At 41.3% G+C, this 23,689-nt stretch overlaps 1 protein-coding gene across 1 annotated transcript in view; it reads left to right on the top strand.

Moving 5' to 3' along the window:
• Window positions 1-23,689, top strand: part of LOC145412437 (phospholipid-transporting ATPase IF-like) — a 55,294-nt gene that overhangs the window by 9,661 nt on the left and 21,944 nt on the right. Inside the window, exons 2-7 of the mRNA XM_080282322.1 lie at window positions 940-1,086; window positions 15,533-15,670; window positions 16,706-16,795; window positions 19,363-19,527; window positions 20,374-20,526; window positions 22,143-22,223. Of these exons, the coding sequence (XP_080138448.1) occupies window positions 940-1,086; window positions 15,533-15,670; window positions 16,706-16,795; window positions 19,363-19,527; window positions 20,374-20,526; window positions 22,143-22,223 (774 nt within the window). The remainder of the gene's footprint in view (window positions 1-939; window positions 1,087-15,532; window positions 15,671-16,705; window positions 16,796-19,362; window positions 19,528-20,373; window positions 20,527-22,142; window positions 22,224-23,689) is intronic.

Genomic DNA, 23,689 nt, shown 5'->3' with positions numbered 1-23,689 from the left:
CTGCTCGTCTTTAACACACAAGTTCAAATTTATTACTAACCTCCATTCTCTTAGTGATAACTTCTGTGCTAACTTCACCATTGCACTTTCCTCACCTTGTTTACATCGTTTTTTATGGTGATTACTGAGTCAAAGAAAACGAACGTGATAAGTTTTTTTAAAACACTAACTACAAATAATATTATCTATCGACTTTTTTTCTGTAACAAACATCCTGCAGATCAGTTTGTCCATTTTTTATTTACTTTTATATATGCCAACTAAAGCAAAAAAATGGAGACCTGCAGTTCGACTACTCGAATTCGTATTTTTTTCCTAGTGCTTGAAAGTGCAACGTTATTGCGTAACAAAAAGTGGTAAAAGGAGGAACCAGTAAACAGATATTATATTACAGAAGCAAAGGAAATTTATGACTGGAACACTGACTGAAATACATAACATAATGTTGAGATTTCAATGAAAGAATTGTACAGAGAGAGAGAGAAAAAAAAAAATATCGCAGCACACTCACAACATACGAAATCCCCCCATGTTATTAATTTTACCCTAAGCTACTGTTCAGGATATGAAATGAGGTACTGAAGTATCATACTGGAAAACCATAAACAGTACTGGTTAATATGATGTTTGAGCTCTCATCATCCACTCACTCGACGTAGTACTCTCTTCATGTGACTGCACTGAGACAAACAAATTTACTGTAACCCAGTAAACCATATATTGCGCTGGATGACAACCATATAACCAAATGACGCCTGGTGATCTAATTGGCAAAAGCACTCCAACCGGATGGGGCCCGCGGGGGTTTACATCCGAGGGTTGTTGAGGTATATTGTTCACAAGATGCCTCTCAGGGACAAGTGAGACTGGTCAGTGGGCACGCTGGCCTTAAATAATGGGCCTGAGTAACCTAATCCTGAGCCCCTACTCCCCCTACAGAGGAATAAAGAAGTGGATCATGATGATGATGATGATGATGACTGTATATTAGGATACCAAAGCCTTCAGCATGGAGCGGTGCGGAAACTGTCCAGAACTATTGCTAACATGAACCTGACTTTTGACTGTTCGTACATTCTTCAGGAAGTACAGAAGTTCACAGAGGACGACAATGCTCTTGAAAAAAAAAAAAAAAAAAAAAAAAAAAAAAAAAAAAAAATCCACTCTGGTCGACCTTCAACTTTACGAACTCCTGAAAACGTAGCCTAGGCTCGGGACTAGGTAGGGAGGAAAAAGGGGGAAATAATAATAAATAAATAAAAAAATCAAAGCAATATATCTGTAAATGATCCCAAGAATTTAAATAAAATAAAAGATGTATCCACTTAATTATGTGAAGTTAATCCCACACTCTTTCCTTGCAGAGTCACTGTTCACCATAAATCACTAGTAATGGCAGCCGAAGCGTTTGAATGTGTTAAGTTCACTGGTTCCCACGCTGGATAGACGACATCTGGTTTACGGCACATGTCTCGTATAATGGAGCTGGTAATGGCCACACCAGCAGTCAAGAGTCGCAGAAAAGTCTCAAAAGGGTCCAAAAGTCGACGCTATATCAAAGGGAAGATAAAAGAACGTTTGGATCTAATCAATCTCAGAATGAAATGGGTCAACCTGTAACTGTCAAACGGGAAGAGATACAAGACTGTTCAGCTGCGCCTTTACTGTAATCTTGGGGCTGTTCTTTCCCCTAAGTCAGTGAAATCTGCTTGGTTTATGCAAGATACTGCAACACCTCATACAGCTCCTGAAACTATAAACTTCTTGAAGAAAAGTTCACAGTCGCGTTATCAGTTTTGGCTCCACGAGATGAATGGCCTCCACACAGCCAGGATCTCAGCCCTCTCGACTTTGTGTGTGTGTGTGTGTGTGTGTGTGTGTGTGTGTGTGTGTGTGTGTGTGTGTGTGTGTGTGTGTGTTCTGGGAAATGCTCTGTTTACAAAAAAATCCTCCAACCATAATCTCCCTAAAGAATGAGGTGGAAGTCTACACAGATACAGTAACACCTGCAACATGTCACAGCCATTGAAAATTTCAGATTCAGAATTAATGCCTATTTCAGTCGACATGATGTTCATATTAGAAAAGTCAGGTATAAACAAGCGACAACCCTGTTTGAATTACGGTCTGTGAACTTTAACTGACTATCGTACATTTCTTTTTAGTCTAAATTATTTGTAAGGTATAATTTGTACCACACTCTGAAAGCCAGTTCACCCGTGTGTGTGTGTGTGTGTGTGTGTGTGTGTGTGTGTGTGTGTGTGTGTGTGTGTGTGTGTGTGTGTGTGTGTGTGTGTGTGTGTGATACCCCCTGTAGCAAGCTTAAAATGTCACCTCCCTTTCTTTCCTCTCTCTCAATTATCAAGCAGGCACGTCGAGGCTTCCCAGGTGAGAGGCATGCAGGCACCAGGCACGCAGCTCTCTCTCTCTCTCTCTCTCTCTCTCTCTGCTGTAAAATGCCGTCCAGGAGAGTGGGGCTCCCAAATCCAAAGCGACAAACATCGCTAATCTTGCTCCGAAAAAAAAAAAGTAAATAAATAGAGAAGAAAACCAGCATGTCGGTAAATGTAAACAGAAAATCGCTAGAAAAGGACCTATAAGCACCGGGATATCACCAAAACACTCTAGAAACTTGTAAAATATAGCTCGATTTCTTGCCGCTAAATGTTAAAAACTGCTGTTAGATGGAGGTTAAAGTCTCTAGATCTAGCAGAGAAAAAAAGTGCTAAATTGGCAACACTAGGAGAGAGCACAATCAGGGGCGGAGTGGGCTGGGCAGTGTGTGTGTGTGTGTGTGTGTGTGTGTGTGTGTGTGTGTGTGTGTGTGTGTGTGTGTGTGTGTGTGTGTGTGTGTGTGTGTGTGTGTGTGTGTGTGTGTGTAATGACATGGTGAGGTGCTGCCACGGAAATGAGACAAGACACAACCAAGTATTCTCCGCGGCTCTGGAGGCTCTTTAACACCTCCTTCTTAGCGATTTGTTTTGTCATATTACGCCTTTGTATTCTCTTGCCCGTTGTTTATATCTTATTTCTGTCGAAGTAGTTTGTTATGTTATGAATCAAAGTAAATATCAATGGACTCAATGTAGAAATAAACTTGTAAAAAAAAGAAGTGCAATGGCAAGCCTCCTTTCGAGAAGAATACGAGACCCCACCTCCTCTCTCTCTCTCTCTCTCAACCCAGTATGCGTGAGAAAGACAGCCTATCAACCCGTCTATCTATCAGTCTAACTTTCTAATCTTCCCCCGTGTGTGTCCACAGATAATTCAACATGACCTAACTTAATGGGAAGAGGAACAAGTTTGTCTGAGTAAGGAGCATTGCAACACCAGGTAATAGAAGGGAGGGGAATATTCTTTAAAGATGTATATAATATCGTGGAAATATATCGACATCCTGCATGATATTTTTGGAACATTTTCTGGAACCGTCGAGAATATTAACAAAAACAATATATATGTAGAGGAAAAAGTTGGAGGAAAACGCGAAGGAGAATAAAGCAAGAAGGAATAAAAAGCGAAAACTATAAAAACGAAAAGGAAAGGATAAACGTAGGAGTGCTATCAAATCAGCATTGATTTTGCAGTTCTGTGACTTTTATAATTTCCTGTTCCTGGTTCCTGATCTTGCCCAACACACTCATTAGTGGGGTTTGAAGCTGATTTATAACGATGCTGTAAACAGGGAGGAAAAGGAAGAGGAGGAGGAGAAGAAAGAGGAAGAGGAGGAGGAGGAAAGGAGGAGGAGTTGCATTTATGTGTCAGCTAACTGCACCAGGCAATTAAGGTAGACAGTTTTTGCAATGCTGCAGTCTTCCCTTGCAACATAGCCCGTGTTAGTCGGACTGCATCTAAGTTCCTATTCATACACATGGGAAGATATAACACCAGTTCCCCCAGCAGCAACTTAGTTAAAACGGTTTTATACCTAACTACTGAACAATAAGTCTTTAATGCAAACAACCACTACAAGTTTAACATTAGATTCTGTGGCGTCCATTTCTCATTCTTTTAACTTAGTAATATAATCTATAAACTATAAGAAAAAGACTGGAAGTTGTATTTTACTTCAATGGACCGCAAAATATAAAGTGTCAGTGTAAGAGGCACGTGTGGGACAGGCTGACACAAACAGTAGGAAGTGCCTGTGTGGTGCGTGGTGAGAGGCGGGTCGGGAGGGGGACGTCCACCTTCCCTTCGTTTTTGCCTCCCTTAGCACGGATTCGGAGTGGAGGGCCGGGTTCTGTGGAGGAAAGGGAGGGGGGAGGGAGAGGAGAGGGAGGGAGGGGGAAAGGGATGGAGGAAGAGAGGGAGGGGGGGAAGAGGGGGCTGGAGGAAGAGAGTGGGGAAGATCAGTGGTGTCATAAGGAGATAGCTTACTGGGGTGGAGGAAGTGGACATATTTGGAAGTGAAGATCCGGTTGTTTGGAGGGAAAGGCATGAGGGAGGAGGGTGAGGGGAGAGGAGGGATTGAGGAGGACTAGGGGGTGTAATGAGGAGGGACTGGGGAGGATTAGGGGGTGTACTGAGGAGGGAAGCTGAGGAAAAATAGATGAAAGGAAGGAGAAAGGATTGACTTGGGTTTGGCTGCTGGTACTGTACGACTGCGGAATTTGAAAGGCGACTTACTCAAATGGACCCTGGTATGCCTGAGAGAGAGAGAGAGAGAGAGAGAGAGAGAGAGAGAGAGAGAGAGAGAGAGAGAGAGCGAGAGAGTCTATTACATCAAGTTTTTACCCCTGTCTTCCTCCCATGATTGTACCACCAATGCAACGCTAGTCCCCCCTTCTTCCCCCCAGTCCTTACTTTCCACTTCTACCCCATCATTTCGAGGACGTGTTGACGGAGCTTATCTTGGTATGTGCTTACGACTTTATTCAGCTTACGATCACATAGAACAGGGATAAATGAAACCCATATGTTAACTCTTCAGTTCGAAAAAGTGTCTCATAATGTGGATAAAAAAAAAATGCCTGGATATAGCAAGAATATAATTAAAAGAAAAAAAAAGGATTAAAATATACATGACTTAGTTTTCTCTTCCTGTTTACTTTCCACTCAAGGTATTGGCATGAGACTTGACAGAAGCATGAGAGTGTAGAAGCCAAGAGTATGAGCAGCGGAAATTCGATTGCTGAGGAAATCGTGTGGTATGCGTGGAGTGGAGAGGGAAAGAAGCAATGCAACTGGGGAAAGACGTGAAGTAAGAAAGACAACTGATATCAGGGTAGACGAGGTGTGCTTTGATGGTCTGGTCATATCGAGAGAATAAATGCAGACAGGGATGCTGTGGCTGTTGTATGTTCCCTGGCTCATCTGGACGTGAACCCAGTGGACTGAAGGCTGAAGTTTCCCTTCTCTTGCAGTCCACCATTCTCCTTTTGAGGGATAGGGAGGGAACTGGGGAACGTGTGTATACCCAGGTAGCTTCACCGCCCAGTTAAATCGGTCACACCATGGAAGGCGTCCCTTTTTAGCACCAAACAAATATATGAGAGTGAATTTGAAAGTGCGAAGAGGAGTCGTAGGCCAAGGAGAAGGATGGCTTTGGTGAAGGAGAGTGCGAGAGGAAACAGCAATAAAAATAAAAAATGATATCAGAACGAGGAGGATAAAAAAGGCGTCACAGTACTGAAAGGGTCAAAGGATATACTAGAGCCCTTAATATTCAACACAGGCTCTTCTCCTGCTGTTTGCTTTCAGTTTTACATTACAAAATCCACGTTATATTTCTCTCGCTGTAATGTGAACCACGGCGCTCTGATGGTTACGTAACTTGCAAGAAAGTATCGAGCCAAAATCTACACCACACAAAAATACATACAATTTTTTTTTTTTTTTTTTTTGCATAGTTGTTCGATAAGGTATTCTGTGGCGTAAGGTTGCAATTGTCCGTTATGTATGTCTCAACACGAGATATTATTTATGATGTAAGTACACCTCCTGTACTTCTCACTTCCTTGTGCTGGCTACTCCTGTAATGTACTGTATTCGTTAGCTGAGAGAGGCTTGATATTATTCTCGGATCATAAAAGCAGGAGTTTCTCAGTATTTCACCTTTTCTGCTCCTCACTTCCCTGCGCTGGCTAATATTACAAGTACAAGAGAGGCTTGGTATGTTTCTCCGCCCATAGATATTAAACTTTGCCATGATGCGTCAAGGAGGAAAGTGATCGCCATGCCCTCATAAGGAAGCTCCCTAACACCTCTTCCTTACTGATTTACTTTTGGATATGGCTGGTTAATATCATGTTGCACGTTATTCATGCGGGGTATGGCGATATTGGAAGGATTTCCGCAACACAGAAGAGGACAGTAAGGTATCATAAAGAAGTTAAACCACTAAGGGAAATGCTTTAGGGAGCTTCCTTAACCGATGAGAGAATGGTAGGCGAACTCTTAACCGTGACTGTACAGGCATATAGCAGCACAAAATATCTGTTATGTGCGCAGATATAAATACACACACGGAAGCATATGCATGCAAGAAAACACGCACACAGCACGATTGCGCACTTGAGTTAAAGTGTGTAAAAAAAAATACACAGCTACTTATCCTTGCGCACGCACGCACGCACGCACACACACACACACACACACACACACACACACACACACACACACACACGTATTTCCAAACACAGCAACATTCAGTGTAGAAACAGGAAGCTACATCTTAAGCAATGTCACCCTCTTACGTCCTGTCCAATGTGTAAGAAAGAAGCTACCAGCCTTATCCACAAATAAATCGCTAAGGAAGAGGTGCTGGGGAGCCTCCTTAAGCGACGAGAAGAGTGTTCCACCTGTCACCATTAATTCAAGGTCAAGACAGCTCTAGTCCTCTACTCCAGCTGACTCCAGGCTATGTTATCCAGCTGACAGTGAGCACAAGAGCCTGAGAGTGTCAATCCGACCACTATTTAACCCTCATGGTCGGGGCAGCCTTAGCACTTTGTTCCTTGACAGCACCAGACGATTTTATTAAGCTGGTAATGGGTAAACAGAGCCCGAGAGTGTTAATCATCTCAGGTATTGGCTCTGTGACTTAGCGGTGCTGTGAGGGGACCGGATAAGGCACCTCCAAGGTCGAGAGAAAGGCCTGGTCTCTCGTGGGTTATGGAAGCTCCCTAACACTTTTTCGTGAGCGAAGGTCCTGCTCAGTGTTGTATATGAATCCTTCAAACATCGCCATACTCCGCATAAACAACTTACAAAAGGATCTTAACCAGCCATATCCAAGAATAAATCGCAGAGGAAGAGGTGTTAGGAGGCTTCCTTACTCCACGAGAATATGGACCGTAGACTCACTATCGGCTAAATAAAAGTGTCTGACCTGAACTGGAATAGAATGCTAGAGTTGGCCCGACCATGAGTGTTTATTTTTTTCACTACGACGGTTTTTCATACGGTTCATAAAATCGTTAGGAGGCGATAAAATTGAAATCGAAGACATCATCGTTCCTAAGGGGTTAATGAGGACCGCTACCAATCCGAGGTCTCTCAGAAGTTGTATAAATTGGTATGAACATCGTATACAAAGCTTGAGCTTACTGAAGGGGTTGACCTCTTCACCTCCATGACGTATTTTGTTTCTTAATTCTTGCTATATCCAGACAGTTTTATTCCATTTCGGTTAAAGGATCGAATTCGAAAGGTTTGTTGCACCTTTCACTAATCCTCTATCTAAACTGGAGTGGACCAAATTTTAAAGTTAATGTTATCTAGTAGCAATAAGAATTTAAATAACTTGACGCCTTCTTTGTGAACTGACTAATTCATATCAGCTATTGGTCGCCAAAAGCTTATATAGTACTATACAAGAAACAAGGAAGAAAAAGTTAGGGAAATATTGGCAGTGGATTGAGAGGTGTGATAAGGGATTGAGAGGTGCTGGAGAAGTGGTAGGGGATTGTAAGCTGTGGAAAAGGATTAAGACGTGTGGTTATACTGAGAGGTATGGTAGGGGATTGAGAAATGTGGTAGGGGACTGACAGGTGTGGTAATAAAGGGTTGTGGTGAATGTTTCGTAATCCGACATTAGGGGTGGCCTTGACATTACTACCTGGGCCTCCCTTTTTCATAGCCATCATCATCACCATCACCACAGCCATCACTATCACAGCCCTCATCACAACCACCATCACACCCATCACCATCACCATTACAGACACCAATCACATCAACATCACACCCAACACCAGCACCAAAATATGCATCACTGCTACTACTACAGCATGCCTAACACTTCAGCTAACACCATCGTCATTACTACAATCAAACTTTCGTCATCAGAGCCATTACCACCACAATCGCCCACAAAAATACCACTATAGTCGAAGCATCAACCCACTGACCAGTATTACAAACATCAACACCACAGCCATCATCACAAACACTTCCACAGCCATCACTACCTTAGGCAATACCATTACTGCCAACTCAACCAAGCCCGCCATCACCATCACAAACATCACCACTACAACCATCACGCCATCACCGCCACCACCACTTAATAACTCATTCTCATACCTACTATCAGACTTACATAACTACAACACCAGTCCAGCACAATCAAAGACGAACTTACTGGGTAGCTGATTCACTGTAATCTACAGTGGCAATGCGTATGTGAGAAAGTGGGTCTTACAGGTAGCATAACTGAGAGTGCTAAGGTATGGAGAAGCCTGTTATTTTTACGATAATTACTGGAGTATGTGGCGATCATAAAACATGCCTGACACCTTCGCTCACTCATTTTTGATAATTCGGTCGTAAATCATAATCATACTGAAGTAAAGTGTGGCTGTGTTTCACCCCTTGGCTATGAACAACCTTCCCGAAGCTAATTCAAACAATGTGGTGGTACGAGTAATGAGATAGAAAGTGAGCTAACGATTGAGTCACCGTCATTACTAGCAGCAGATATGATAAGCTAATCATGATCTGGATGGAAGAAGGAGATGAAGGCCGAGGACGAGATGGAGAGATACGATGAGTGGCGACATGTCGTGAGGTACACAAAATGATTAGGTAACTGTGAACATGTGAATCTCAAGTGTAGACGTAACAGTAAACAGTGACTCTGCTGTGAATCAAGTTGCGCAGAAGGACTCTCTCTCTCTCTCTCTCTCTCTCTCTCTCTCTCTCTCTCTCTCTCTCTCTCTCTCTCTTACCTCAGGGGCAAATATGATGAGGCACAGCTCTAAGACACTCAAACAATACATACATATATACAGTACATACACACACATAAATAAATAAATAAATAAATAATCAATACCTATATCTACTTCTATATCTATCCATCTATATACACATAGAGAGAGAGAGAGAGAGAGAGAGAGAGAGAGAGAGAGAGAGAGAGAGAGAGAGAGAGAGAAGGTCGTAGCGTTATAAATGATGACAGTGGTGGAATGAAGTGAAAGGCAAAGGAAGGACTAGGTTTTGTTGGGCTTGCGGTGGCCAAGGGGTGGGATGAGGAGGGAATGGGGTTGGTAGGGTGGGGTGGGGGGTGCAATCTGGGGCGTGATGGAAGGGATGGGTTGGGGTGGAGTGGTGGTGTAATTTGGGGTGTGTTGGAGGCGGTAAGTTGGGGTGGGGTGGGCTAGAGTAGAGCAGATCCAAGTGAAATGCAGTGGGTTGGATAAAATGGGGCTGATTTGGCTTATGTGGGGTAGATTTTTAAGTATGAGGTTAAGCTGTAGTAAGGAGGGTCAGACTGGACTGAGTGGGGCTGGGGTGAATATAATGGGGTATGTTGGAAGGGTGAATTGAGGTGGGCTGAAATAGAGTAGGGTTAGATGACTCCATTGGGCTTGATTGTATAGGGCCGAGAAGGATTATATGGGACTGGGTTGGGTTAGCATGGATAGGGTCGGAAAACAGTAAAATCAATAACACTTCGTCGGGGTGAGGTTGTAGAGTGGTATTGGGCTGGGTCAGGTGAAAGTAGGTTGAAATAGTTGGGCTTGTGTTTTAGTAAATGCACTTAGGATAAACTGGAAGTAGACTGGTTGAATTTGGATTAGTCTTGGTTACCTTGAGGTAAGATTCTGTTATAATCCTTTTACCGGTTGGAACACAGGTAAATAAAATAGAATAGAATCAGAAAACAAGTTTAAAAAAAAAAAATGGGTAGATGAGGGACCATCAGGGACGTAAGAAGGAGCAACACTAAAGTATACAGGATTTAAGCACCTCGCGTCTGGAAATCATTAGTGCAAGGCAGACGAACAAAGCCGGTCTTATAGATGGTCCCGTATTCAAAAATACAGATGTGCCCCAATCCCTTCCTTACAATGACTTCTTTTATAAATTGCCCTTGCTACCTTCAATGCTGTTCAGCTTGGCATAAATTTTTCGAACAGGAGGGGTTAGATACAACCAACAAAAACATCTTTACTACTGTGACACTCTCCAAAGCTGAACAATGTCGTCTGTCTGCAGTAAGAATATATACTGAAACTGGAAAGCACAAACAGAATGCATTCCTCGACCAGAGCCAATAGAATTTATGAGTTACTGATGTAATTCTTCTTTCTTACCATAAAAAACTTCTATGGTCTCGCACAGTTCATTCTACGGTCTTAATCTACTGAATACACAATCTCTAAGATCGCATACCTCCGCCAACGCCATTTTTTTTTAAATTTATTCCTTCATCCAGATCCAGAACAACTTCAAAATCTTACAAACCTTCCTTGGCCTATTGCTCAACTATCCACCACATTTCACTGAAATCCGATAATAACTTTTTGAGATAGCTCGTACACAAACAGACACGGATGAATACCTCTCTTCAACTTCACTGGCGAGGGGAAAAAAATACATCATCGGGTTGTGGGGTTAACTACAGTAAAACTTGCCTAATCCGGACGGACTAGTTTTATCCAGAAAATCATATAATATGGACTGGCTAACCACTCCAGGCAGTACTTGCGATCCAGCTCTCCCACGAGTTTAATCTTAAAAAGGTGAAATATCGTCTACAGCAAAATACTGTACACTAGACTGAACACTGGTACTCATGCACTTACTTTACGGTTCCAGGTCACGAGACAAGCACAAATATAGACACTGCAGCACTCACCCACGGTCTAACCAAAAGCAAGGTCTTGTAAACAATGGCTTGGGCAGTCTCCACTAAAGTATTGTATTGTTGCCTTCATTATCTTTTCTTGTTTGCCCATAGCTTTACTGTGATGCAAAACAACCACCGCAAGAGTCTCGGTTGTTTTTAAATTTACAGTACAGACAGAAGAGAAATGATCCAAACAACAATTATATATACACCACAGATCTCAAGATGAAGCTTGCCTGCAGGTGGGGTCAGTTAGTCTTGCTTCATTTTAATAATTGTGGTGTGTGCATAGTTACTGCATTAATAGCTGTCCATCTGTTTGTTATAAACTTAAGATGAGTAAAGAGTTTTTGTGGAGTTTCTTGCGCATTACAGTAAAACCATAGGCAGCAGGAAGTAGATAGTGTACAGTACTGTTATAGAGACTGTCTAAACCTTTGTTTACAAGATCTTCGTTTGGTTAGTGATGTATGTTTCCCTTCCTTCGAAATCCAGAAAATCGGTTAAAATGGACTGGCTTTACCTCCATTTACTCCAGATTAACAAGGTTTCATTGAACTAAGAGAACAAAATTTTGACATGCACTAAATCTGAAACTGACTGAATACTGTAGGGTTACAAGAGCACGGACTGTATATGTTTGTGTTTGGTTAAATGGAAAGAGAGAGAGAGAGAGAGAGAATATGACGAAACACGACAAATAAAGACACTGATGGTAATGGGAGGTGGGAAGGGGAACAAGGACGAAGCTAGGAATCTTGTGGTCAGTAAGACATCGTTGGCCGTAATATAAGTTGCATTGGAGGCTTCATTTCACCTGTACATTAACGATTTATATTGTATATTACATCTTTGAGTTTGCATGTATGGTTTTATATATATATATATATATATATATATATATATATATATATACATATATATATATATATATATATATATATATATATATGCTAAGTGTTCTGTGCAAGAAAATGATTGTTTTATTTAATAGAATTAGCTATGAAATATTCCGTTCACTGTAATCTCTTCTGTTATCCTCCTCCCCTCCCTTGCCTTCCCCCTGGTTGCTTCCCTCCGCTTATCAGAGTAAGAGATAAGGCCTCGAACACTAGCCTCCTCACCTTGCATTGCCTACACTCAGTTATCCCCGCTCCAGCACGTACTCACTCATTGCCGCTCCTACTTCTCTTCGTCGGTAGTTCTCTCCGTTCTCTCCTTCGTCGGTAGCTTTCTCCGCCAGTAGTTCTCTCCTCCGCCGTTGGTTCTCTTCTCCGTTGGTACCTCTCTCCTCCGTCGGTATTTCTTTCCGTTGGTAGTTCTCTCTGTTCTTTCCTTCGTCGGTAGTTCTCTCCTCCGTCAGTAGTTCTCTCCGTTCGTTCCTTCGTCGGTAGTTCTCTCCTCCGTCAGTTTTTCTACTCTTCGGCAGTTCTCTCTACCGACAACTCGTTTTCCTTTGGTAGCTAAAATTCAAAGTGTCATCTCTGTTACTGAAGGCGAGCTAAAAAGACTAATTTTTCTGTGTAATAAGTAAAAAATAAAGCCACGTTTATAATAAAATAATGGAAAGGAAGTATTAATATTTTTGTGTGATAAGCAGTGTCATCTCTAACTGGACAAAAGAAATGAGACTCTGGTGATCTTTTACGTAAGATAATAGTGTTTAAGTAAAAAAGAAAGCGTTTCAAGTAAGAAAATAAACATTTTTTTTTTTTTAACTGAAGCTGGCTGTCTTGTGCCACCCTGAATAATATATCAAACTTGTCCATAGCAACTGCAGGGTTAACTAAAAAAATAGAAGGAAAAAAATGGTGGAACAGAGGTGTTTTTAATAACGATGAACTACTTGGTACTAACGACGCTTAAGTGATCCGACAAATGAATGTAAAATTTTGGAGAACTCAAGGTGAGATAAGGGAGCGATGAACGAAAATAGTAGGTACTGCTGCGGACAAAAATATCTATCCATTCCTATACAATAATAAACGAAACGGTGAACGATGACTTTCGATACCCAGTGATGTGATTATTCGGAACCCAACAGACTTTTAGGAATGTTGCGTAAGCGTTCCATAATGATTGGGATAAAAACTGGAGCGATAGTCCTGACTGTACATTTATCTAATTACATGCCAGTTAGAAAGTTGTAAACCGAAACTGAACAGTGATAATTAGAAAGCAAATTGTATACCGAAACTCAACAGTGATAATTAGAGAGAGAATTGTATACCGAAACTGGGATAGACAGAAAATTATATACCGGAGCGTAATGAAGGACCACACTGTTATTACATTTAAGTGGACCCCAAGTTATGAAGATATTATTAAGAAGTGGTAACTAATTTGATGTAAGTTACGAATCAAGTAATTTTTGAAAATCTTGAGATAAGAGTGCTGAAGGTAAAGTCGCAGCCATTAGCCTCCCTAAGTGATCTTCAAGTACGGATAGAATCATTAAAAGGTGCTAATTTGCCGTGACACATCGAGGGAGTGGTGGACATTGAGGCTGTTTGTGCATTTGTGAGGAGCTGTACCTGACGCCATGGTGAGTGTAGCAGGGTGTCCGAAAAGTATGGAATCATGGGGAAAATGGTGAAAGTACAGGCTGTCCAAAAAGCATAAAAACACAGATGAAAATGCTGATAGTGCAGGGTATTCGAAAGCAGGTTCTCATCGGGGAAAATGTTGAAAGACAGGGTGTCCGAAAGGCGTGGAATCACAGAGGAAAACACTGAAAGTACAGGGTGTCTAAAATGTTTGTAATAACCGAGGGGGAAAATGCTGAAAACGACTTGTACTCACAGATGTTACGTGTGTCTATCATTATGACTGACAGAAGTGCTGACGAGATACTAAGTCAGCACTCACAAGGATAACAGTATCAGCAGTGATGGTATTATACGCGCCTGATGATGATGCACAGAAGTGAGGCAATGGATTTTCTTCGTGTAGACCAACGAGTTCCATTACACCCCAGAGATAACACCATCACTATTGATACCATTGTCTGGGTGACTGCTGACTGCATATTGTCTCGCCATCATGTGTGTATCAGTCACATGGAAGACACACTGAACACATTATTCCAATAAATCCTGTGTTCATCATTTTGTTCCATGATTCCACACCTTTCGAACACCGCGTAGACGTTTGGGTGGGCAATACTGTACCACGATATTTTTGGCCAGAGTCTCTTTAGTCTGTTCGTACCTTGAACTAAAAAAGGGACATGGATTTGTAAGTCGACGGATGCACGTCTTAGTCTTAAGGAATATTTGTTGGGTGCTTTCCTTGTCAGTCACGCAGGTCGTGCATATTAATTAACGATCCCAGAAGCCATACAGTCGCGACACAGGCAACCCCACAGTTTTCATTTCTTTTGCTTCATTTAACTGTCCTTTTACACAACTTTTCTTGCCCTTTCCTTATCTTTGACCCCTTCAGTACGGTGATGTCCTTTTCATTTTAATTAAACCACCCTAAGATAATGTTATTGAGCTTAGGAACGCTCTCTTTTAATGAGGAGGTTAATGAAGGGTATAATGAAAACCTCGAGCCCGAAAAACGTCCCTTAAGCAGAGTGAGCTCGTCTTGAGATAACACAGGTAAAATAATGATACTAATACTAACAATAATAATAATAAATGTTTAACAGTGAAGGGGTTAACATAGTACCTTTTAAGATGTCTACCATATCACTTATTCCACTATGTAGGCGAATGGCTGACGTAATTGCGGAAAGGTGATGCTGCATTTCTGTTTTATCATAACCGTGTCAGCATAACATCACACTCTAGAACAAAATATAAACTCCTAAAGTACTCCCTCTTCCCTCCAGTTACGAGTTCCCAGCGAGGCTTCATATTCTAAGTGGTACCTTTAAATTCAGAAACAATTCACCAGTTTCTCAGTCGCCTAGATTCACAGTACGTCCGTCCAGATAACATAAACAAACATAGTGCCGCATAGTGCCGCATTTCCTGAAACCTGAGCAAACACAGCGTTGCCACATTCCTTGAACTAAAGGGGGAATTAACCAGAAAAATTGGCAATGGTGAAAATAACAGAGACAAAGGCCCGTATTCTCTCGTTTTAAAGAGATTCCTAACACCTTTTCCACAGCGATTTATTTTTTGAATACTGTTGGTTAATATATTTTTGTATGTTAGTTATGAAATGTATAGTATTATTAGAATGATATATGTAACACAGAAGAGAATAACAAGGTGTAATAGGGAAAATAATTCGCTTAGGAAGAGGTCTTGGGGGACTTCCAAAGTCTACAAGAATACAGGGCAAATAAAGGGATGTAAAATTTAATGCTTGTAGCCACTCAAGGTTCACCCAATCACGGAACTTCATTCAAGTTTGGGGCGTGGCTCAGATTTGCCAGGATAATATAACCGGACTATATTAGGTTTGCCAAGACTGTATAACCGGACTGTTTTTCAGGTTTGGCGGCTGGGAAAAAGGGAGGGAGAGGATCCTGCCACCAGAACTGTTTGGATAAATCGTGAGCCCCCTCCGTCCCCAGCGCACGAGAGCGAACATCTACCTCACTACCCAGACAACAGCATCACCACCGCTAAGGTACGGAGAGAGAGAGAGAGAGAGAGAGAGAGAGTCAAGACTACTATATTTACAAATGATCATAGTGATAGCTAAGCACCTTCCTGTTAAAGCATGAACCCAGATCCTATTTTTGTTTTCTTTCTATTTTCTTTTCTTTTTCCTTTTTTTTTTTTTTTTTTGAGACGGCAGCTCAGTGGTTATCGCTTTGCCACAAGATCTGCGTACACAGGTAGTCTAGAGGTCGAAATATCAGCTATTGCAGAAATTTGTTGTGGATGTTGGCAGCATTTTCACTCAAAAAAAAAGAAAAAAAAGAAAAAGAAAAGAAAGAAAAAGTACTACTGAGGGGCAGCTTGAGACAATCTAACACGACAGATGATGGATGCCTCAAAATGCCCATTGATTCTAACCCACGTGTGGAGCTTTAGTGGTGAGAGGATGCCATGTGGCTTGCCGAACACATTTTCTGCCTTATATTGTTATTATATCACATTCATGTGAAGGAGCAATTTTCCAATGAAATTTGGAGCTGTACTGTTCATTTAACTATTTTAGGATATCATTGGACCACTCTGGCACAGTACTTTCTTGACCGTGAACACATTCATATGCTGGCATTATATTCACACCTGGTCGGTTCACGCAAATGACATTTACAAATTGGCACACCCAGTTTAGGAAGTAAAGCCTAATACAACACTGACATGCACTGATCCCTTTCCAGACACCCATCCTTGACTTCATACTTGGCCAGCATGTTGAAAGGTTAATTCTATACATTCCCTACGAGGAGAATGTGCAATGTTGTTCTGTGGTTGATATAGATATATTATTATTATTTTATTATTTATTCTACTGTTACTACTTCATCTAACCTCTCTTATTGTGACAGAATATATATATATATATATATATATATATATATATATATATATATATATATATATATATATATATATATATATATATATATATATTGTTTGTCTTGGGTGTTTTAAAATTCTAAAATGCCTGTACTTAGAAATGCCCTAATGCCCGTCCTCTGCCCCACAGTACACCCTCATCACCTTCCTGCCCAAGAACCTCTTCGAGCAGTTCAGGAGGCTGGCCAATTTCTACTTCCTGTGCCTTGCCATTATTCATGTGAGTCCTCGTTTCAGTTTAATAAATGTGTGTGTGTGTGTGTGTGTGTGTGTGTGTGTGTGTGTGTGTGTGTGTGTGTCACATATATTATCTATTTGTTTGTCTATGTACATCTATCTCTATATCGAGAGAGACTGACAGATGTGGAGAGGTGATGGAAGAAAATATACAGGTGAATAGAAGTGACGTTCTTCCAAACTAGTTTCGCCTATGAATCATCATCTTGAATATTGTTCACAAAATAAACCTATTACTGACAACTTCGACTGCACAGGTGTTACAGGTGCAGGGGGTAGGGAGGCTGGTGAACGGTATTTACTCATGGTTCTGTACAGTCGGCGCCAGTGATATCGTACACATTATCGTCGAGCCATTATGAGAGTCTTACATAATGTTCAGGAAAGAGTTGGTGGACTCTGAGCATCGGATCACTGAGTTTCAAGTTATCAGTCAGTGTCTCGTTGTTTATCGATATGAAGTGAGTATCTCTAAGTCCTCAAATAACTTTAATATTTCACTGCTACAAACCCGGCAGTTTCTATTCTTCTAGGTAACACCAAGTTTTGTTTTTCAGCCAAGGGAAATCCACAAAGCAAGGGAGTTGTATAAACCTATGATTCCCTGATCCTCTTCTGTCGATAATAAGCCTCCTAAATTCCAAGATAATTGAACCTTTACCGAACCTAATAAGAGAGACTGAATCCCTTTCCTCCGATGCAGCATTTTTTTTTTTTTACTTTGTTCTCATTATCTTGTTATCTTTTGTTCTCGTTATCTTGTTATTTTTTGTTCTTGTTATCGTGTTCAAGTGAGGAGCTAGCCTTCGTTAACGCTTCAAATTCAGGTGACTTTCTTTTTAGTCTATTCTTGCTGTTACGTGACGATTTTATTGAACCTGGAAAATGACTCTCGTGTTCAAGGAGGTTCTTCAATGCTATACCTATCCCTTCCAATTCGAAAAGTCTACCCAAAATTCAGTAAAATAGTCAGGAAGTGGCAAGAAGAAGAAAAAAATTGGATTCAATGGGTTAACCCCTTCACTGCAAACGACTTCTTTATGCTGCATGGAATAGTCTAATGGCAGTACAAATAATAATGATGGTGATGATGATGATGATGATGATAGCAACAACAACATCATCATCAACAACAAGAACACTAATAATAATAATAATAATGATAATAATGAAATGTCCTGTGAGTCAAGGCTTAATTTCAGACATCATACTCTGAAACACTAAATTATGTACAGCCATTGAAATACTGATAATTATAAAATCATTTTTGTAACCTGATTGCTTTTGATAATGACATGTTTAGCTTCCCTGCATTTATCTTTATCCCGTTTAAAAAAAAGGAAGTATTTGTTTTCACTACACATATTTTTTTCCTTTTTTCCCCTACCTGACTATCCCTTTTTTACTCATAGTCCGAAATTGCAGTCTCTCCATCTTAAATGCTGAGTTGTAACAGGAGATGAACACTAGAATATGATGCTAGTCACGAAGAAGTGCTATGGAAAGGATGGAGTGTAGCAGCATTGCCCCTTTTCTACCAATGACCTACGTGATGTCAGCCGCAGAGGGGCGAAAATCTGGACCAACTTAGAGTAGTAAAAAAAAACAGCAAAAATGTTTCAACTTGGAGGAAAAAACGTGCTATTGAGAAGGGTGAAATGAAGGCTATATTTAACCCGTCCAAATGGAAAGTCTCTCCTGAGCTGAATAAAATCGTCTGGAGGTAGAGAGAGAGAGAGAGAGAGAGAGAGAGAGAGAGAGAGAGAGAGAGAGAGGAAACCTATGCCCGAGGGGTGACGCGAGGTTATGTACTCTTCCATTAGTATTATCTATCTTGTGGTACCTACGAGTGATTTGGTTGTTTATTGTTCTGATAAGGCTAGATAAGAGCCGGGGCTTATCCCAGCTATGCGTCACCAGCCAGACCTTCGTGTTATCGTATCAGCAGTTAAAGGTCGCGCCATGTGACCAGGACGGGGACGGGTTATGCAGCGCCCATCTTTTTTTTTTTACTCATTGTTGTTTTTTATTGGCTAGTGTATTGTCTTTTTCACTGTCTTCTTTCACTGTGTATCATATCGTCCTTTTCAGAGAGAGAGAGAGAGAGAGAGAGGAGGGAGGGAGGGAGGAAGAGAGAGAGCGACCAGAATTTGCCATTATTCTTGACACTTTTCGAAATGAATATTAAACCCATTTTACCCTAACTTGGCCCAAATTTTCTTTTCCAGCCTTTTTCACGTAGACGAGTGACAGAAAAAAATATAGTGTTTCTCATTGCATCATAGCACTTCTTCGTGACTGGCAGCCTTTTATTGTGTTCAAGCAATTCAGCCTTCAAGATGGAGAGATGACAATTTTAAGCCAATCTAAAGTAAAGGAGGTATAATGTTTGTTTTTGAATGAATATCAAGAAACATGGCAAATTCTTCATTCTCTCTCTGCCTCTGTCTGTCTGTCTGTCTGTCTGTCTCTCTCTCTCTCTCTCTCTCTCTCTCTCTCTCTCTCTCTCTCTCTCTCTCTCACCCCTGGCCTACTCCCTACCTTCTTCAGAGCACCATCGACAGCCCGGTCTCGCCCCTCACCAGTATCCTGCCTCTGGTGTTCGTGATCTCGGTGACGGCAGTGAAGCAGGGGTACGAGGACTGGCTCAGGCACCGCGAGGACAACAAGGTCAACAACGCCCCAGCCTGGGTCATCAGGGACGGCGAGGTCACGGTAGGTCACGTCACAGTATTTGGTTGCTTCACTGTTATACTAAAATGCAATGACTGATTTTACAAAGCATTTACTCTGATATGACAAAGATCCCGAACCTCTTTACATCAGCTTGGAGGATTGATTTGACTAGTAACCAAGGAGACTCATTCCAGCCTCATAGTGGCAAACCAACCCTAGTTCCCTCCTTCATTCCGGTGGGGTATTTTCTTGCTTCCTTCTTGTAGCCATTAGATGATTTTGTGGTGCTAAGAAGAGGCATCTAATAATGGTGAGGTTAATGAAGGCTGTATCTACCTTCTCAAGTTCGAAAAGTCTCTCTAAAGCTTAATAAAGTCTTCTGATGGCGCTACTACTACTATTACTACTACTACTACTACTACTACACATAGCACTACTACTACTTCTACTAATACTAATAATGTCATTGGAGTGACGTGATTAATAATATGGGTATGAGGAGGACTAGACACCACACCTTCTGATGCAAAGTGGGCTACCCGCTACCTGAGCTTCTGACTTAATTAACTTATTCATTTATTATCGCGAACCAGCTTTTGAGTATATAATCCTTTGTGGGAACTGCTCTCGAGTTGCAGAGTGTTGGGGACAGTGATGAATGGTGAGGAGTGGAGACCTCAGATTTGATGTACAGTATTTATATGATGCCCTAGTTGCTAATATTGAACAGGAGCTTTATATAATAGTTTATGGTATTGTGGATGTCTGTTAGAGCCATGTAAAGAAAATGTAAGGTAAATGGTAGGTGGAAGGTTGATTTGCACTGTGTGTAACCGGAGTCGGGCGTATGTTGCTAGTTATTATTAAGTTACCTCGTACCCTCAGGAGGTGTACCGTCGTCAGATTCATGTGGGTGAGGTGGTGCAGGTGAGGGAAAGCGAGGAGTTCCCCTGTGACCTCCTCCTCCTGACCTCAAGTGACCCAGAGGCCAAGTGTGACGTCACCACAGCAAACCTCGATGGGGAGACCAATCTGAAGGTAAGAAGGAGAGATGGAAAGAATGAAGGTGAAATTTAATTTTATTTTCACACCTTCATCCTTAGACTTTTCTTCCCCATCTTCTTCAGTGAATGTGTTTGGTGATAAAAATGCTATAGATTTAGTGGGGGTAATTAAGCATATACCAGATTATCCTAGAATTGGCAGTTCCAGCAAAAGTAAGGAGGACTTTGAAGCAGGGAAAGTGTGGGAGTGAAAATTGCTAGACGAGATGAATGACGACAGAAAGAAAGAAGGAAGCCACAGTGCTGATATTTGGATATTGTTAGTGCACTGGAGAAATTCATGGCAATGTGATTTTAAGATTCACTGGAAGAAGTTAAAGTAAAGCAAGTTCAGAGAGAGAGAGAGAGAGAGAGAGACAGACAGACAGACAGACAGACAGAGACAGGGACAGACAGACAGAGAGACAGACAGACATAGACAGACAGTCAGACAGACAGACAGGAACAGACAGAAAAAATTTCCAGCAACAAGGATAGGCAAGTGGAATAACAAAAACAAAACGAGAAGCGATCCCAAGGCACAGCAACCCGTCCCCAGCAGTCATTGTAGTGCTGACGGATAAACACAACAGGATATCTATTCAAAGATGTCACATATCATATTTGGAGTAAATCGGGTGAGAATTGACGATTTTATGCCCATTTGATATTTTAGGCCCGACCCACCTGACATTGACCCCTCTGCCGCTAACTGTAGGGTGACCCCCCTGATGTAATGAGGCATGTTATAGGATGCAGATTTGAAAGATGCACCATTAGGGTTTGGTTTCATGTCGATATAACGAATTTGAAAGGAGTTATGGCAATAACGATCTTTTTTTTTTTTCTTTACATTATTTTGCCCAACAGCCTGGGCCTTGGCCCAGTTTGGCTCAAAATTTAATCAGATGATTAGAAGGTCATAGCCCATCATCCCTGTAATTTTGGTCAAAATCGCACCATCAGTTTTCGAGTAACGTTGTTAACAGACAGTCAGACAGACAGACAAACAAACAAACAGACAAACCAAGTGAAAACAGTACCCGTCCCTTAGCCCCTCCGGGCGCGGACGGGTAATAACCAACGATATCAGGCCACACATTCATTCCGTCTTTGTTCTCGGATTACCCACCAGACACACAAGCTCTTCAGAAATTGAATGAGGGTGTGTTTGCATCATCATCGTATCGAGTTCGGTGCGGTGTGGAGGCAGGGTGGTTATATATATATATATATATATATATATATATATATATATATATATATATATATATATATATATATATATATATATATATATATATATACACACACACACAGTACAGTATATATATTTGTTGTGTGTGTGTGCGTGTGTGTGTGTGTGTCCATGGGATGTATTCTTGTCAGGGTAGGAGGCGTCATAACAACTTATTATCATTTTTCTACTTTATGGTGTCTGATTATTCTCGTTTACTTTATTAATACACTCATTATTGATGGCTAGCAGATACAACTAACTAACAGTAGAATATCATGAAATAACATGTCAACTTCATCGCTAAAGAAGGGGTGTTAGGAAGCTCCCAAACCCCGCGAGACGATGGTCGCACGTAATAATGACTCTTTCAGACGTTCGTGTGCCCCAGCGAGACGCGTGACCTGGCTTCCGCTGAGGACCTGTGGCGGCTGAGGGGCACGGTGCAGTGTCAGGTCAGTAAAGGCAGAGCAGGTCACTGCAGGGAAAAGATAGGTCGCAGGAGGTCACGGTAGGACAGAGGCAGGTCAGAGAAAAGTCGCCGCAGGACAAAGACAGATCAGAGGAAGTCGCTGAAGGGCAAAGACAGATCGTAGGAGGTCACGGCAGGACATGGGTAGGTCGTCCGTGGTCAGGGTAGTTTAGCAGTAAATAAAATAGTCTAGTGATGGAGAGAACAGCACAAAACATGTCATCAGGGTGAATTGCTTAACAGCTTCACTCCGATGACGCTTATTCTGTTATATTATTTTCTTGCTGTCTCCCATCGATTTAATTTAGCATTGGAGAGTTCTTTTATTTAGAGGCCGGATATTCCTTTAATTAACTTCTTCACGACTACACTTCCTTCCTAAGCTGAATAAATCATCTGGAAGCAACAAGAAGAAAAACAAAGGAAAAAAATAACCTAGAGGCATAACAAAATCTATGTCCTCTGGCTGAAGAGACGAAGGAAAAGTGAAAGCAAGTCTTTATTTTTCCCCACTCATCTTTCAGTTTTTTTTTTTCTTTTTTTTTTTTTACACAAGAGGGAGAATTTGCTAAAACCTGGTAATATTATTTGAGATTTCTGTTTGTCCAGCTTATAAAAAAATGGAAATTACCTGGTGCATTTGCAAGTTAAGGAATACTTCACAGTTAGACAACGCGAGGTGAGTCCTAAGGTGAATAAAAATGGTTGAATGGGCCAGAAAATATTATTAAATCTCTTCAGCACGGTAATGGCTTTTCAATTTAATCAAATACCTCCCAAGACGATTTTATGCGACACTGGAAGGATTCGTAGTCGTAAAGAGGTTAATTAAAGGTGTATCCAACCCCTTCCGGTGGAGGATTCTCTCTAGCCTTGGGTTCCTTCTTCCTTGCATAAAAAAAAAAAGTCGTCTTGAGATAGCAAAAATACATAAATTAATAAATAAAAAGGTGGTCATTGGTTTGAAATAGTTAATACATCTGTCGTTGTTAGATGGCCAAGTTCAATGACGTGGAAATATTCAGAGTCTGAGGAAATTCAGGGTTATCTGAATTCGCTAAATATGCGTAGGAATTGTTTATTGTTAATGTGGAGAGAAGGGAGATTAACGAAGAGAGTGTATGTGAGTGATGCGGAGGGGGAGGGGGAGACCAAGGATGAGATGGAGTGAAGAGGTATATGAGAGAGGGGGAGTAGTGAGTTAGGGGGAGGGCAGCGTAATGGCAGGGGGCAAGGCGACTTGGAGGTGATTTGTTTGTGGCCACCCCTTACAGGATTAAGGCGTCTGGCTAAAGATAGATAGACAGATAGATAGATAGATGCAGGAAAATACTAACAGCACAAATAACTGATAAGAATGACCTGCTATGTAAAAATGATAAAAAAAATGAAATTGACAAATGGTAAGAATTATAGAAGAGTTAAAGACGGCTGTGAAAGAACAAGAAC

This window comes from Coenobita brevimanus, chromosome 93, assembly GCF_032717465.1.
Source record: "Coenobita brevimanus isolate Jiangsu-jjx chromosome 93, ASM3271746v2, whole genome shotgun sequence".
In the NCBI taxonomy this organism is placed as follows: Eukaryota; Metazoa; Arthropoda; class Malacostraca; order Decapoda; family Coenobitidae; genus Coenobita; species Coenobita brevimanus.
The sequence above is the reverse complement of the archived record's forward strand: the minus strand, read 5'-3'. Positions and strand labels throughout refer to the sequence as shown.